Source organism: Lithobates pipiens, unplaced genomic scaffold (assembly GCF_037356315.1).
Source record: "Lithobates pipiens isolate NorthernLeopardFrog02 unplaced genomic scaffold, aLitPip1_a1.2 Scaffold_8, whole genome shotgun sequence".
In the NCBI taxonomy this organism is placed as follows: Eukaryota; Metazoa; Chordata; class Amphibia; order Anura; family Ranidae; genus Lithobates; species Lithobates pipiens.
Genome location: NW_027507903.1, coordinates 139053493 through 139072253, shown reverse-complemented (window position 1 = coordinate 139072253; position 18761 = coordinate 139053493). Strand labels below are relative to the sequence as shown.

General features: G+C 40.9%; 1 protein-coding gene across 3 annotated transcripts in view; it reads right to left on the bottom strand.

Annotated features, from left to right (window-relative positions):
• Positions 1-18761, bottom strand: part of IL15RA (interleukin 15 receptor subunit alpha) — a 214716-nt gene that overhangs the window by 126123 nt on the left and 69832 nt on the right. For all 3 annotated transcript variants that reach the window (XM_077473412.1, XM_077473413.1, XM_077473411.1), the window contains one exon: positions 10280-10468. In XM_077473412.1, coding sequence (XP_077329538.1) covers positions 10280-10468 — 189 coding nt within the window. The remainder of the gene's footprint in view (positions 1-10279; positions 10469-18761) is intronic.

Sequence of the window (18761 nt, the reverse complement as noted above, 5' to 3'; positions counted from 1 at the left end):
GAGTCTCCCTCCCTGGAGAATGTGGCGGCTCTGCCGGAGGAACATAGGACTGGCCCTCAATATCTCTGAGGGACTCCTTAACAACTTTTTCCACCAGGGTTTAAAGTTGTTGATCCGCGTCACCCCTTTCATTGGAAGCCTTGGCGTAGCAAAGATCGCACAAATATTTTCCTGCCGGTACAAGAGCTCTGCACCCCCAACAGGTACTAGCTGAGTGACTGGATTGAGTCCTTGAGGAATGCGACCGTTCCTCACTACGGTGTCCTGATCTTGAGGAGGAACCATAATGTTTTGATTTGGAAGAGGAGTGTCGGTGATGCGACTTGGAAGAGTCGCTCCCTCTGTGAGAGCTGCGATGCTGTTCTGACCTGGAAGGGCTGAAACAGGAACAAGACAAGAAACCACAAGAGACAAGATATCAGGACAGAGCTACCAGATATACACCCCTCCCCCACCAGACCTTCAGGTGATCATTAAAAATACCTTTTATGAGAGGGCTGGCCGCAGACAGGCGGTAGAGAATCCATGTCCTCAGCGATATCCATACGTGCTGAAAATATGACAAGGGATCAGTGCAAGGGACAGGGAAGGGATAGCCACCCTGTCCCAGAATGCCACTTACCAATAGATGCAACACAGAGGCAGGGGGAAGTCACCGCAACAGCCCGCAAGCATTCCCAAAGCTTGCAGACTAATTCCCCGTTTAAATAGCCTGCCCCTGTGATGTCACCGCCGTGCCTGTGCGTATGCGCGAAAAAGCGGCAATTTGCCGCTATCGTGCATGCGCAAAACCATGCCTCGATCTCAAACCGCACTCGCGCATGCGCAGTACGGCCGAGAAAGCAAACCCGGAAGTAGAACGGCGGCTGGAACGCGGGAAAAAACAGCCGCCATGCCTGCACATACAAACAAACAGAAAAAAACAAGGACAGATAAAAGATAACACAAACTGCTGCCATAATGAACTATAGAACCTCTCACCACTCCCACCATGATCGATCACTCGGCCGAAGGTAAGGTAAGATGACACTGGTCTTTCCAGGGGGCAAAACAGGTCACCTGTTAATAGCTGGCTATCCGACCAATGCGCAGCCTGCCTGCCAGTGGCCAGGACATGAGCTTCTTCACAGCGCCTCTTCCACTGCCCACTCCATACCCTGCTAATAGCTAGGGCTTAGCGGAGTAATGCGACTTTCCAGACCCAGAGTTGCAGACCGGCCGACCTCAATCGTGGGGATGATAGATCTTCAGGTAGGAAGATCACCTCTGGGTCCTTCAGAGGAGGACAAAAAAAGAACACGGCCAGGGGCAGGGAGCAAAGATTTATGGGAGTAGTGTCCTATAGGGTAGTGGAGGCGGGACTTAACCCACACTTTGCTGCCATGGAGTCTGTCAGGAAACATTGAACTAAAGGCTGTAATGTAACAAAATAGGTAAAAAGCCAAGAGGGTGAATACTTTTGCAAGGCACTGTTATGCCTCGTACACACAAGTGGAATTTCCGCCGGAAAAATCTTGGATGGTTTTTCAGATGGAATTCCGCTCAGGCTTGGCTTTCATACACACGGTCACACAAAAGTTCTCTGAACTTTTGATTGTCAAGAACACGGTGATGTACAATACTACGTTGAGCTGAGAAAATTAAGTTTAATGCTTCCGAGCATGTGTAAATTGTTTCCGAGCATGCGTAGGAATTTTGCACGACGGAATTGCTACAGACGATCGGAATTTCCGATCGTACTCTTTCCGTTGGAAAAATAGAGAACCTGCTCTCAATCTTTTGCTGGCGGAAATTCCGCCAGCCAAAGTCCGATGGAGCATACACACGGTCGGAATTTCTGACCAAAAGCTCACATTGGACTTTTGCTGGTGGAATTTCCGATTGTGTGTATGGGGCATAAGGGTTAATTTCCTGTTTCCCTTACTCGATATGCCAGTGTCTGCACCCGAAGCTGATTGAAGAATCTGTTTGGGTGAGGACATCGCTGGATCCCTGGATAGGCAAGTGTCCTTATATTAAAGTCAACAGCTACAGTATTTGTTTTTTTGGGGGGGAGCCTGGAGCTCCTCTTTAAGTCTGACAAATTCTTCCAGTTTCAGGATGTGTAGACTCTGATAGAAATTACAAAAAATGTTTAGCAATTTGGATCACGTGTGAGGTTATCGGTTCAGAAATATGGGAGATTTTATGGCCGTGACTGACCTCTCTTTGTTTCTTCAGAGCCTTGACTAACATTATTCCTGTTATGTTAAGGACCATGCTCATAGAACCCCTGGGCTACATATCTTTTGTTAGAACTTGTTGATCTAGAAGTTGCAACAGCTTTTGGCACCTGGTCTCCAAATGGTTAATGTCTTCTATGTTCTGGTTGTATTTCTGTCTATTTTTGGCCTGCAGTATTTCAAGAATGAACTAATGAGTCCCTTTAGGAGAAAGGCATGGAGGAGAAGAATTCCTTCTATGACTACTTGTGTCCCTCCCAAACTGAGCCCTCTGACACTTATCTGCTGCATTTTGAACAAATAAAGATTTGGTAGCTATTTTAACAGCTTCAAAAGCTGCTACATCATCCCAAATGCTGTCATTCTGCAAAAAAAAGGGGGGGAATGTATATCTTCATATACTGGCACTTTAAATGAAACGCACAAGGAAGGGGAGCTAGTGCGTCTCCATCCCTATTCTAAATTCAAAAGACAAAACGAGTAAGGGACTTTAAATGAGGCAGGCTTAAAAACAATGTACGATAAGAGTAGAAATGTTATTATTAGTTATACATTAATGTCAGGGAGCATTTAAATGTGACAAATGAGTGTTCAATACATGTACAGACATGACATCCGAGTAAAACATGATATAGAACTTAATTATCATAACAGGGAAAAAAATGTATACAAATTTCATAGAAATAGTACAGTAATAATATACAATAGAATTCATAAAAATGTTGTAAAAAATTATGGAAATGTGAGGGATTGCATCCTCAATAGCTCGACGCGTTTCATCGGTTGACCGACTCCTCAGGAGCGAATATATAATGTCTGTAAATAATGAATAACAGCAGGTGTTCTAAATTAAAAAGCCCATAGTATGAGAAATATTATATATAAATAAATTTATATAGAAAAAAGATGGTCAAGTCCACAGAACTTACACCCCATAGGAATGCCGAGCATGAGTTGTCCCAGTGTGCATGGGTCGCCACATCAAGCCTCCCCCGGGAGCTGAGGCGCAGAGAGTCTGCCCAGAGCACCCGGCCCACGATGAGAAGCCCCCAGCCATCAGACAAATAGAGTAATTGGAGTATTATGCTGGTAACGGCAAGTAGAATCTATAAGATAAATAGAAGGTATTTTTTATGATAAACCCGGTAGCACTGCCAAGCACCAAAGAAATAAAATGCATGGAAAAAGAAGAGTGAAAAAGAGTGACGTGACAGTGCACAGATGGAGCCAATGAAACAACCAACTAAAAGATGTGCAAAGAAGGTTGCATAAGAGTAAAGCAATACAAAGTGAAGAAAATATATATAGACCAAGAGAAATGAGGGATGGGCAAGTGACCATATACAATCGTATTAAGTAATGATCATCACTCTCTGCGTCTCAGCTCCCGGGGGAGGCTTGATGTGGCGACCAATGCACACCGGGACAAATCATGCTCAGCATTCCTATGGGGTGTAAGTTCTGTGGACTTGACCATCTTTTTTCTATACAAATTTATTTATATATAATATTTCTCATACTATGAGCTTTTTAATTTAGAACACATGTTATTATTCATTATTTACAGACATTATATATTCGCTCCTGATGAGTCGGTCAACTGACGAAATGCGTCGAGCTATTGAGGATGCAATCCCTCACATTTCCATAATTTTTTTACAACATTTTTATGAATTCTATTGTATATTATTACTGTACTATTTCTATGAAATTTGTATACATTTTTTCCCTGTTATGATAATTAAGTTCTATATCATGTTTTACTCGGATGTCATGTCTGTACATGTATTGAACACTCATTTGTCACATATAAATGCTCCCTGACATTAATGTATAACTAATAATAAAATTTCTACTCTTACATTGTTTTTGAGCCTGCCTCATTTAAAGTCCCATACTCGTTTTGTCTTTTGAAATGCTGTCATTCAGGTGTCAGATCCAGTGTTTGCATACAGCGTCAAGAGGTTCAATTTTGGATGGACACAAGGGCATGGTCCGACAGAGTAATCTGTTCAGTGGAAAAATCACACAGAGAATCTAAGTAGAATTGGTCCACATACAAAAAATCAATCTTAGAATATGTGTTATGAACCTCTGAAGAGTAACTATAGTCACTTTGGGAGGCATGAGTTTTTCTCCAACAATCTATAACAGGGATATGCAATTAGCGGACCTCCAGCTGTTGCTAAACTACAAGTCCCATCATGCCTCTGCCTCTGGCTGTCATGCTTGTGGCTCTAAAAGTCTTGCTATGCCTCATGGGAATTGTAGTTCTGTAACAGCTGGAGGTCCACTAATTGCATATCCCTGCTATAGATTGTTGGAGAAAAACTTGTGCCTCCGAAAGTGACTATAGTTACTCTTCAGAGGTTCATAACACATATTCTAAGATTGATTTTTTGTATGTGGACCAATTCTACTTAGATTCTCTGTGTGATTTTTCCACTGAACAGATTACTCTGTCGGACCATGCCCTTGTGTCCATCCAAAATTGAACCTCTTGACGCTGTATGCAAACACTGGATCTGACACCTGAATGACAGCATTTCAAAAGACAAAACGAGTATGGGACTTTAAATGAGGCAGGATTTCCTGAAGTGTTTTAGAGCAGCAAAGTATGGAGCAGCTTTGCTTGAGGAGGTGTTAAGCTTCATGTCTGAGCTGACATTAAAGTACACTTTAAACACGAACAACCTTTTTTTTTCATAAATTCATTATTCATTAGAAGGATATCTTCAATAAACAATATTTGGAGGGTATTTAGTGCATAAACAATTGATATAGCCATTGATACATTTCTTAAAGTGGGGTGCCCCCTAAAAAAAAAAAAATTCAAAGTCAGCAGCTACAAATACTGCAGCTGCTGACTTTTAATAATTGGACACTTACCTGTCCCAGGGTCCAGCGATGCGGGGGAACGAAGCCCCCCCCTCGTTCCCCGCTCCACTCACGGCGCCGTCATTCTTACTGTGGGCACCCACTGCGCATGCGCGAGCGGCGCAGGGCGCCGTGATACGCCGTACAGTCATCTGGGACATGTGACAGGTCCCAGATGACTGTGCGGCGCGAGGGGAAGTGATGTCACCAGCCCGGGCAAGGAAGAAGGCAGACTACGAGGGACCCCCTAGCAACATGTATTTAGAGGTGAGTAAAAAATGTTTTTTTTTCCAATTATTTATTATTATTATTTTTTTTTTTTTAAGAATTTTAAACTATTTTTTATTTTTTGGTGGCAACACCACTTTAAGAAAGATATATCTGTCCTGTGGATCAGGCAATGAACAGGGGCATTTGTTAGTACAGTAATGGCCACCCCTCTACTTTTGAGAATTGAGGATGTACTCAGAAACCATTGTTTATTGATATGTAGGGAAAAGTTGGAGGTAAGAGTGTGATCAGTTTTGTGGGCATCACAACCTGGTGGTGTAAATGTATTAATTCCAGTCAAAATTAGTATCTTCAAGTGAGCCATGTTACAAAATCAAGATCACACAAATATTAACTTTTGTAACATTTCCTAATTGAGCACCCCACAAACATGAGGGCAATGATAGGCAGTGATAGGCACCAATAGAATCTGTAATGGACAATGTTCCAGTCCTACTGGGGGTAACATACAGAAATGGGAAAAAGTCAGCATCACTACATTAAATGAATGTTTTGTGGGGTCCATATCAGCATTATAGTATATTTCTCAGAAAGAAAGTCCCTAAAATACTTTAGTGACTATGTGCACAGATTTACAATACTTTGACTAGGCCACTTTTTCAACATAATACAAACCATTCAGCTGTTATTAAAAAACAAATAAACATGGCAGCGTAAAAAAAAAAAAAATGTAAAAAAAAAAAAAAACATTTTACTGAGTATGTGCAAAGTCTTTACCTACTTAAGCTCCAGGGGATGTTACCCCCCTTCATGACCAGGCCATTTTCTGCTATTCGGCACTGCATAACTGCCAATTGCGCAGTCATGCCACTATAGGCAAATTCAATTTATATAGTTTTTTTCACACAACTAGAGCTTTCTTTTGGTGGTATTTGATCAACACTAGGTTTTTGTTTTTTTATCATAAAAATAAAAAAAGACCAGAAATTTTTAAACAAAATACAATATTTTTTCTTTCTGCTAAAATCATTCAATAAAAACATTTAAAATATCAAATTTATGCATTAATTTAGGCCAAAATATATGTATTTGGTAAAAAAATTCCAATAAGTGTATATTAATTGGTTTATGTGAAAGTTATAGCGTCTACAAACAATTGTATATATACTGGAATTTTTATTTATTTATATTTTTATACTAGTAATGGCGGCAATCAGCGACGTATAATGGGACTGTGATAGTGCAGCTGTAAATCTGACACTAACTGACACTGATATCTAAAGGGACACTAATACAGTGATCAGTGCTAATAATATACACTATCATTGTACTACTGACACTGGCTGGGAACATTGAAACATTTAGTGGCAAGCAAGAGAATATTTCTGTGCCTTAGGCTTAATGTACACGGGACATTTTTACATGTTCTCCTGAACGATTTAACTTGACAGATAGTAACCCACGTTTAAAACGTAAATTTTTCCGCGTTTACATGCTGCGTTTTGTCGAATTTGTGTTTAGAAGCGTTTGGAAGAAAAAAAATATTATTCTTTTTTTTTTTCAAAATAGCCAAAAATGAAAAACACCTGTAAACGAAATGAGGCTAAACACGAGTTACTGCATTTAGCTGCGTTTAGAAGCATTTGCCAATTGAAATGCCTCTAAACTCAGAGTCTGAACTCATTTTTTTGCTTTCCAAAAAAGGGCTCTAAACTCAACTGCCTAGAAACGACTATAAAAGACCCTGTGTACATGTACTGATAAGATACCATAGAGGAGAGTTCAGGGGCAGTTGAAAAAAATGCCCAACTGCTCCTAAACGTCCATTTAGCAGCAGCAGTGTACATGAGGCCTAACAATGTGTAATGTGTGCTGCCTTTCCCTCTATATAGAGCCCTGTGTGAGGCGATAAGTAGGTCCAGGCCATGAATTATTGGCCCGGGATCAGCTGACAAACTCCCACTTTGTCAAATCACAGGGGAGCAAGTTGGCGGAGGTGTGCACTTGTGCCCAAAACCTGGAAACAGGTAGCGATATATGAGTACGTTGCTGTGCCTGTAGGAGCCACCCTGTCGCAGTATATGTACTGTGATGGGTCAGCAAGCGGTTAAACCCTTTCAGCTGGTTGCTTTTCTCAATAGGACCAATGGCTAGCTTTTATTAACCAGTTGCCAACCGCCTTATAGCACTTTTACTGCTACAGGGTGGCTGAGCTGTGCAGGATCATGTATATATACCTGATCCTGCACTGCTGGGTATCGAGCGCGAGTATGCGCCACTGGCGGCTCGCTCCCGCTGTGTTTCTATACAGAGGAAGCCGATCAGCGGGCTTAATCTCTGCCATCACCGGCTGATCATTCTGTACACTATGTAAACAAGGCAGATTACCGTTCTGTCTTTAAGGAAAGCATTGATCCTGTGTTCCTATGCCTTCCTCTAGTCAAAGCACCTCCCCACAGTAGTAAAACACCAGCTAGGAACACAGTTAGCCCTTTGATAGCCCTTGATGTTAACCCCTTCCCAGGCAGTGTCATTAGAACAGTGACAGTGCATATTTTTAGCACTGATTATTTTAATAATGTCACTAGTCCCCAAAAAAGTGTCAAAAGTGTCAGTTAGTGTCCAATTTGTCTGCCGCAATATCGCAGTCCCACTATAAGTTTCTGATTGCCGCCATTACGAATAGAAAAAAAAAAATCCATAAAGCTATCCCATAGTTTGTAGATGCTAACATTTGTGCAAGCCAATCGATATATGCCTATTGGGATTTTTTTTTTTACCAAAAATATGTAGCAGAATACATTTTGACCTAAATTGATGAAGAAATTCGATTTTTTTTATTTTTTATTGGATATGTTTTATAGCAGAAAGTAAAATACATATTTTTTTTCAAGATTGTCATTCTTTTTTTGTTTAAAGCCTAAAAAATAAAAAACTGCAGAGGTGATCAAATACCACCAGAAAAAAAAGCTCTATTTGTGGGAAAAAAAGGACATACATTTTATTTGAGTACAGCTTTGCGCGACTGCGCAATTGTCAGTGCCGCATCGAAAAAAAAATGGCCTTGTCGGGAAGTGGGGTAAATCTTCTGGAGCTGAAGTGGTTAAAAAAGCAGCATTATAGTGTATATTTTTTACTAGCAAAAGCTTGTAGTATTGTAGTGCATGAATGGTCTTTACACACTTTCACTAAACCTTCAACGGGATACAAACCAGACCGCTTTTAATAATAATAATAATAATAATAATAATAAAAAATCAGCATTACTGTCTATATAGTGTATTTATTTTTCAGAAAAAAGCACGCTAAATAATGTAGTGAGTGCATAAACAGTCTTTGACTAGGCCGTTTTTTCACAAGGACTCGCATCTGGCCAGTCTTTAATAAAATAATCAAGCATGATAGTGTGTTTATTTCAGAAAAAAGCCCTCAAATATTGTAGTGAGAAAATAAACATTTTTTAAACCCTTTCACTAGGCTGCTTTGGTAATCGGACCCACACCAACCAACTTTAAAAAAAAATTTAAATAAAAAAGAATTTTAGTGTATTTATTTTATTGTCAGCCTGAGTCCGGAGGGGAGAAGCAGTGCTGTGACTGGAGCAGACAAGTCGATAACGTATTGTGCTGGTTGGAGAAAGGCTTAATTGAAAGTTTATTGCTGAGAATATCCAGGAGCCATTGAATATTTGATGTGCCTATATCCATTCATATTTTTGGTAAGTGTATTACCATTGGGAGCGTCACTGTGCACGGAGTTTTTTTACACTGGCAGTCTGGTGAATGGCTTGGAGATGGACTTCTTCCCTTTCTTATGAACATTAGTTGAAGCACTCTTTCCGCAATTCAAGATTCAGCACACCGGTCAAACTTATGAACTTTTTTGACTTTTACTTTCTGACCCTCTCATTTTACCTTTTAGCGCTGTCAATATAGTATATTCTTTAATCACCAAATTTGTTGCAGGTAACCGACGCCCCATTAACTGCACAAATACAGGCACTAACACCAAATTTTGTGCTTGTTTTCTGGGGGCTGTGGAATTTTTTTTAGTATACTTCTATTTAGCAGCTGTTTTAAAAGGAATTTAAACTTAAAACCCACACAAATGTCATAAAAAATCTATAAAATGAATCGATGCATCAAATGATAGACCAATCCACCAATAGAGAAACAGCGCGTAATACTGCGTTTACAATAGGTAATAATTAAGTGCAATCATCTATTCCAAATAAAACATTTATATATAATAATCATGTATGAGTCTCTAGAGTGCATTCAGTTCATAAAAACGGCACATATATCAAACTTGTGGTTCAACTCAAATGTTCAATGATTCTCCCTTAATGGTCAATCCAATCAGGTAAAAAGATCAGCCACAGACCCTCAGATGATGTCAATACGACGAAACGCGTCAGCGTGGAACCATACGATACGAGCATAGCAGGACTGACAGCAAAGAAGAAAGACGGACAGCCAAACCATGAGCATACATACTCACCAGTCCGGTATATCCAGCATTGTTCTGCAGCAATCCACTGTTGAGGTGTCAGAGCCTGTGTACCATAGCAAGACTTATTGCTCCTTCAGCTGCTTCTCCCAGGTTCAGGCAGCAAAGCCCTCACTGATGAGCCAGTTTTCACGCCCCCCCCCACTCAACCCGCCACTCTGTGAATGGGCTCTCGCAGCCTCCTAGGACACGTGCCACGGTTATCCCAGGGGGATGCTGGAGCACAGTACGCCATTCTGGCCTTAGCCAAAAAAAAAAAACAGCTATTATTACTAGTGGCGGGGCCAGAGACTCCAAGTCATTTTGCAGATTAAAGTTCTACTTTAACAAACCAAAAGGGAGCAAATATGAGAAGTTTATAGATCAATATATTATAATAAATAATAAATAAATAATAATAAATAAAATATATTTTAACAATAAAATTCAGTGCCACTTACGAATGCAGGAGATGTGCCCATACTTCCAGTGGGCCTTTTTAGTGGTACTATTAAATTCACATATGGCAAGATTTGATGTACCCGCTTTTCTTTTGTAGCCGTCTAGGCATCTATACCGTATATACTGCAGGTTTTTTTCTGAGAATGGTATCACTTCTGCGTTTTCCACCATTTTCAGGGCACCGCATTCTGATCGGGAAGAAAAGAGGAAAAATATGATGTGTACAGGAACACTTCATGGCTCAACAAACACATTCAAACTGTACAAGATTAAAAAAAAATGTTTTTCAGAATGCTCTTCAGTTTGCACCAAACACATGAATAGACTCCCTATATCTATAAATTATAAAGCACAATGATAAACTTAAAGAGGAAGTAAACCCTTACAAACCACTTTGACCTACAGGTAAGCCTAGATTAAGGCTTACCTGTAGGTCCAAGAAATATCTCCTAAACCTATATGGTCTACGGCGCGCAGGCGCACTAAACGCGGCAGTTCCAAGAATGGAGCTGCCGCATTTGTCGACTCCCGTGCGCATGCGCGGGAGTGACCTCATCGCGGCTTTGCCGAATGACAGCGGCGGAGCTGCGAGACGCCACTCCCGTGCGCATGCGTGGGAGTGACGTCATCGCGGCTTCGCCGCTGTCATTCGGCGGAGCTGCGAGACGCCACAAGCAAGATGGATGCGGCGGACTACAGGGGACAGCGGCGACTTCGCTGGCTCCTGTGTCAGGTAAGTGACACATAATGGGCTACTATGCGATGCATAGTAGTCCATTATGCTTTACCTTTGCAGGGAAAAAAAGAGGAAGTAAACTCATCAGGGTTTACTTCCTCTTTAAGAGATGGCCAAAGAGGCAGTTAGTCTCATATAAATACTAGTCTTGTTCTTTATAGCAATAAATTATATTTCAGGTGTGTTCAGGCCAGGTTGGAAAATTAAACCTAAAATCTACTGTAACGTGGCAGTTCTTGTAGCGAAAGAAATGTCCCAGTATGAATAAAGTATAATTTGTTGATTTTTTCAAGAAGTTGTACAGCGTGCTTTCAGCACAGGTGCTCACATATGCATCACCACAGTAGAAGACCCACATCAGTGAGGCCACATATACCCTGTTTCCCCGAAAATAAGACCTAGCGTGATTGTCGGTGATGGCTGAAATATAAGCCATACCCCCCAAATAAGCCCAAGTTAAAGTCCTTGTAGGTCTTATTTTCAGGGTAGGGCTTATTTTCGGGGAAAGAGGGTAGGGCTTATATGGGGGGGTAGGGCTTATATTGCAGCCATCACCGATAATCACGCTAGGTCTTATTTTTGGGGAAACAGGGTATGCATACACTCAGCAGGAAGGGGTTGACAAGTCAGTAAGATTATCTGCATGGCCTCTTTTATATATATGTATAAAAGAAAAAAAGTTAAAACAATACACATTGTACTTGGGTTTACAAGTCTTTTAACATCTTCTAAACAAAGCCAAAAATGTTGCAGAAGTCCTCAGTTGAAGTTTAAATAATTATATAGGGCTGTTTTACCTCCTAGAGCAGGGGTCCTCAAACTACGGTCCCCAGGCCAGTTACAGTCTGTCAAATTCATTTACCCGGCCTGGCCGCAGGGGCGGACTGGCCATTCGGGCACTGGAGCCCCCACAACAAGCAATCTCCACCTGGAGAGATCCCCATGGACCCTTCCCCATAGGGGGAAGCTGGACCAAACTCTGGCATTGTCCAGAGTGGGGGCAGAGACACAGAGAACCCGCTCTGGCATCTAACAGCATGGGAAAGCTACACAAGTGCAGCCACTTCTTAGTCCTCCTCGTTGATGTCTTCTGTGTGCCTGTTGACAGCGATAAGTCCGGATTTGTTAAAACTGACCCTCACAGGCTGCCATTACCTCACATGCTATCATTGCCAGCAACTCTGTGTGATTCGGTTGCGCTCCTCTCTTTAATCCCCATGTACTGGAGAGGCTGAGCTGATGGGCACTGGTGATGCTGCACTAATGGACACTGGTGAAGCTGCATTGATGGGCACTGGTCAGGCTGCACTGATGGGCAGTGGTCAGGCTACACTGATGGGCACTGGTGAGGCTGCACTGATGGGCACTGGTCAGGCTGCATTGATGGGCAGGAGTGAGGCAGCATTGATGGGCACTGGTTAGGCTGAATTGATGGGCACTGGTGAGGCTGTATTGATGGGCACTGGTGGGGCTGCATTGATCCAGTCCCCCAACAGTCTGAGGGACAGTGAACTGGCCCCCTTTTTAAAAAGTTTGAGAATCCCTGTCCTAGAGGATATATTATTCTGTTCAGCCAAACTTGTGTAAGCAGTAGAGCCAAAGGCGCAACCTCCATTGCAGCAGCAGCAGCAGCACAGTTTATTCATAAAAGCACCCAATGCCCACTGGCTGGACGATGAAAAAATGATGAGGTCTTTATGCAGGTCAACTCTATTAACCCCCTCATAGCTGGGGCTGCTGTCAGTCAAATGGAGTGAGGAGGAAGTCGGGGCTAAGCCACGCTGAGTGTCAGTAGACACACATAGCCTGGCGGGGGATGGAGCCCTTACTGAGTGGCTTGCTATGGGGTCACTCAGAGAAGAGGAGGAGCTAAGAGCGCCATTGGGGACCCCAGAAAAGAAGGTTTAAGGCTGCTCTGTGCAAAACCATTGCAGAAAGTATAATATGTTTGTTATTTAAAAAGATAAACAAAGCATTTGCAATTGCTTTACCATAATTATTATTTCACTTGTTGATGAACCAGAAGTATAGTACCTGCATTTGGTTTGGTATCAGCCTCTTGCAGTCCATGTTCAACAAAGCTTGAGTGTGAGAGGAAGAAGCAGAAGGAGCTAATCAGTCCATGTGCTGACAAGAATCTTACTGATAGGATGAGAGGGGAAAAAGACACAGAGATGAGCTCATCACTGTTCTCCTTCACTTTTCACTGTCCTCACAGGCTGAAGACACGTCCAGCAAAGTCTGGGCTTAGAGTGGGTGAAATGATACTGAAACACTACAGGGGAGAGCTGTATATTGATACTGAATATTGCAAGAAAGGCTGCTTTTTAATTCTTATGCACAATGCAAGAAATGCGACTACTATAAGGCTTACCATTTAGGATATATTTACTGTACATGCAGCCGGTGACGTCCCGTGCCGTAAGCGGTGGCTGCCACGCGCATGTGCGGGAGTGAAGTTATCGCAGCTCCGGCCACTCACACAACCCACAAACCCGGAAGGAAGACCAGGTGAAGATGGAAACCGTCTCAGCGATGACAGCATGGCGCTGGATTGGCTTCATTCTCAGGTAAGTTCCACATAATGTGCTAATATGCAATGTATACTAGCACATTATGGCTTTACGTTGCAGGTTGCAAAAAAAAAAAAGAAAAAGCACACACACAGCGGTTTACTACCACTTTCATTTCTGATAATGCTTTTGATACAATAGCTTGGTCACATTACTTATGTTTTAGTAAATTTGGATGCAAATGGCAATAAAATAATTATAGTTCTAATGCTAGAATTCAGATTTATGGTGAGATATCTAAGAAAAAACAGGTAATTAAAGGGTCAAGAGATGTTTGACCCTTGACTCCTCTTTTACATTATGCAGTATCTCACAAAAGTGGATATCATTTTCCAAATCTTTGGTGGTTTTTAGTGGTTAGAAATGTATGTTGTTTTAAAATCTCACACAAAAGAATATCTCAAAAATATTGATAAAATCTATAAACCAAACAGGGGCTTAGCGTATTACATTCCTTTTAATCTGTCAACCTCTGTGTCAGTAAGTGTTTAAAATGTTAAGGATTTAAAAAAAAATGTTAAATGCCTGGAAATTGCAAATGTATGTGATCTTTCAGTATAAAAAGCATTATTAAAAGCTATTTACTGATTCTTTTTTTCTTTTTAAATAAATCTTTTACTCCTACAGTATACGATTGCAAGATTCCTATGAGAGATGGTCCAGAGCTTTCATAATACCAAATTTCATAGTTAGATGCTTTTTAATATATTCTCTCTAACTTGGACAAAGTAAGATTTACAAGAATGCCATTGTAAAAAAATGTGTTTTACAATCCTCATAAAGGAATATAAAAATGTAGGTAATATAACATTAGAATTGAAAATGGTATTTGGTCACATTCTAGCTGTCTACAATTTTCTTAGCAATTTCAAAAAGTTCTCATATGCCATGTTTTGTACCTTTACATTTTTTTCAATAAAAATGATTGAAAGTGAAACTGGCATTTGATCATGTAAAGAAACCATTTTTTCTAAATAAAATTAAACTATATATACACTAATAATACAAATATACCCAAAGAATCAAAATATTTTTTGCCTCTCTACAATTTCCTAATTAGGTTACAATTATTTGAAGTGAATTAGGTCAAACTAATATTCTGTAAAAAATGATTGTATACCCTTGCCTTTATGGATTGCTGGAAACCACTTTTAATTATTAGATAATTCAGGACCAGGTTGCTCATTAAGGAAAGGCATTAACTGGGTTTTGAGGGTTTATTTACTAAAGGCAAATAGACTATTCACTTTGCAAGGGAAGTTGCACCAGAGTGTAATGAAGCTCTTCTGACTTCCATCATTCAATCATATGCATGCAAAAACATTTTTTTTCCTTGAATGTAGATCTTTTATAAAGTAAATATTCACTACATTTACTAAGCTCTTGGGAAGATTCCCGGCCTATTTGCCTTTAGAAAATCAACCCCAATGTGTTTTGTATCCTCCTTAGATTTATAATAAATTTAGGTGAAACTCTTTTATAGCCATTTCTCTTCAGCAAATTCCTAAATAAATCGTTACAAAATTAGTGTAAGTAGTAAAAATTTAGTCAATTTTTTTATATATTTGATCAAGGTACTTTTGTGATAATTTCTCACATGATTCTCCCATCATTGATTGGAAAATCATTTGTTTTTCAAAAAAATTCCAACATGTCCGATTCCTTAAATTTCATTGCCGCTTGCCAATTGGCTGCTGCTGCAGCTCACTAATGGTGTAAAATTCGTACGAAAAGTCTTAGATACGATTTTCGAAAGAATTTTTTTTCAAAATTCGAACCATGTATGGCCAGCATAAGGCAGCCCATAGATTATTTGATTTTTCTTCTTTTCCCCACAGGTGGAAGGAAAGGATACTTTCTAATTCCCACATCAACACACTCAGTGTGTTGGTTAGGGGGAGCCTTCCCTGTTGGCAGAACAAAAGGATTACTGCTAGCCCCCAGCAGTAATCATATGTGAAAAATCCAACAGGCTGGTTGACTTCGATCAACTTGGGTACAATCAGCTAGTCCATACAGGGATTGAATCTCGACCAGTTCAGCAGGGACCTAGCCGAGATTCAATCCATGTATGGCCAGCTTAACACTTTCTGTGAATGGGGGTGGGCCAAATCAATAGCAGAATCTTCTCCCCTTATTTTTGCTATGAAGCAAAGCCAAAAAAAAGGCAGCATTTCCCAGAGTTAAAACAGTGGGAATAAAATTATAAAAGCAAAAAAAAAAAACTCATTTATATTGAAAAATTAATGCACAGAAAAATGTTGTACTAAATTGACAAGAATTTAAATTGACTGAAAAACTATAAAAAAAATATTTAATTTACAAAACAAAAGTGTTACAAGGATAAAAGATATATAGCTGCTAATATTTAGGTATTTAAAAAATTTTTAAGTTGCAGTTTATTTTTGCTCAGATGAGAGCAGCCATAAAGCTATGGGAAAGTTAACTGTCCATGTGTTTATGGGTGTGGTTAGTGTGGAAATTATTCAACAGCAGCTGCATTGGCAATATAACAAAACCCAAACACTACAACGCTGGTTTATTTGAATGTTTTAAAGGATTTTTCACTACTGAATCATAAATATATTAGCCAAAGTCTGCGCTAATTACTTGCATGGGGAAAAAAAAGTCTTTGAAATTAGTAATATACACTGTATCTTGACTGCATTCATTGTGAAAAGACTAAATGCAGAGCAGGATATTTTATTTTTTGCTGGGTGCCTCAGAAAACCATGTACAGTTTGCCACCAGCAAACCACAGGTTTGTTTTAAAGGTACTGAACTTTATGAAGAATGTGATTTTCTCAGATGTCAGAAAATGGCCCACGCAATGCACATTCTTGCTGGGAAAAACTCCTTAAAGTGGTATTAAACCCAAAAGCAAACATATATTTTATTGCAGCATACCAATTCTTAAAAGTAATGGCTGCATTTATTTTCTTTTTAGGCTCTCTTTATTCTATATTTATCTCGTGATCCAGCCGATGCGTCTGTTGTTTTTCAAAAAAACAAACTCTCCTGCAGATGCATCGGTTACAAGAATTGAGATAAACCATTTATCATTGGCAGGAGTGCTTACAATGATCAGATTGTATTAATTTATTTATGTAAAACCTAAAAAAGGGAAGGAAATGTTGCCCTAACTGCTTATAAAGTATTAGCTGGAATTTGGCTTCAATTTGCTCCTGCATCTAAATCTGCTAGTACATCTAAAACGCCCCTTCCTGCAGACAGTCAGACCCTTTTCACACTGGTGGCATGTTAGCGCTTAAACGCCGCTCTGTAAGCAGTGCTTTACCACTGTTTATGCGGTGCTTTTCGACCGCTAGCAAGGCGCTTTTAAAGCCAAAGAAGGGGCTAAAAACTCCCATGTTGTGGCACTTCCAAAGTGCCTTTTCAGGCACTTCGGAAAAGCTGCCCATTCATTCCAATGCACAGGGTGTTTTGGGATCGCTAAATACAGCGCTCCAAAACCACCCCAAAGATGCTGTTTGCAGGACTTTTCGTAAGGTCCCGCAAGCGCACCCCCCCAGTGTGAAAAGTCACACTTGAATGAATGGGAGGTGGTTTTCAGGCGCTTAGCAGAGGCTATTTCTAGCGCTAAAGCCAGTGGCGGCTGGTGCTCCAAATTTTTGGGGGGGCGCAAACAAACTGAAAAATTCTGAAAAAAACCCCATCAATTGCAGTTTCACTGCACATTCAGTCGCAGCCACTGTGCCATCAAACCCAGCCACTGTGCCCATCAACTGCCACCCCTGTACCATCAAACGCAGCCACTGTGCCATCAAACGCAGCCACTGTGCCCTATCAAACACAGCCACTGGGCCCTATCAATCGCTCCCACTGTACCATATCAAATGCTCCCACAGTGCCCATCTTATGCAGCATCATTCTGCCCATCAAATGCAGCCTCACTGTGCCCTATCAAATGCAGCCTCACTGTGCCCCATCAAATGCAACCTCTCTGTGCCCCGTCAAATGCAACCTCTCTGTGCCCCATCAAATGCTGCCAGTGTGCCCCCCCCTCGCCCACTGTCTGTACTTAATATGTCTCAATGTCGGTGGGACAGCTCCTCAATGTCTTTTGCTGTCCTCTATTCCCATCCTCTTCTATGATTGGATGCCTGAGGTGTCCAATCACAGCGCCTGCCCTTTCAGCCAATCAGGTTAACAGATCCGAGCACATGATTAGCGGAGAGGCAGTTTAGTGTTAGGAAAGCGAATATCTATTTGCTTTCTAACACAGCTGAGTAACCTGTGAGTACCCAGCATGGCGCTTGCAGGTCACCTTTTTTGATGCCTATTAGAGCCTATGGCTCTAATCAGGTGCTTAACAAAAACCCGGCCACTGTAATTCAGGCGCCCAGTGCCCAAAAAGGGGCCGGGCACCTAAATAGGTGGTGGCAGTGGCAGCCATAGATAGATTCATGCAATACATGTACTAGAGGGGTGGCTGGAAAGAGGGAGCGCGCCCGTGCACCCTTATGGACACTGGCTAAAGTGCTTGAAAACCACCTGTGTGAAAGGGGTCTCAATATTGCTGTCCAAAGGTGGTCTCTGTGCTATTTCATCCAGAGTGTAAGCACTCCAATACAGGAGGTGTTTTAATTGGCAGATCACCAGGCGAAAACAGAGGGAGAAAACCCTAAAGAGAAAAAAAAGAAAACAAGTGCGGCCACCACATCTGAGGATTGGGCTGAACTTCAAGTAAATATAAAAAAATAAAAAATAAAATAATGCAGTTATATTATTTATAGTTTCAGTAAATAATTGCTAAGGTTGAAATAAGATTGATATGTATCATTTACATTCTCTAGTAACTCCTGCATGTTTAGGTTATACAGGGGTCCCTAAACTTTCCAAACAAAGAGACAATTTATTTTCTTTTAGTCTTTGGGGGACCAGAATGTGGCCAGTGGGAGTAGAAAATGTCCCAGCATCATCAGGAGTAAAAAATACCGTAGGCTTGGTGGTCAGTGGAAGTAAAAGAATGATATAGTGCCTGAAGTCAATAGGAGTCAATAGGAGGGGGAATAGTGTTCTATTGTTGCTGTCAATGGGAGGAATACTGCCTGTTTGTTGGTGTTAGTGGAAAGAATTATGCCCCACTGTTAGCGACGTTGGAAGGAATGGTGCCTCATTATTGATGTTAGTGGGAGAAATAGTGCCCCA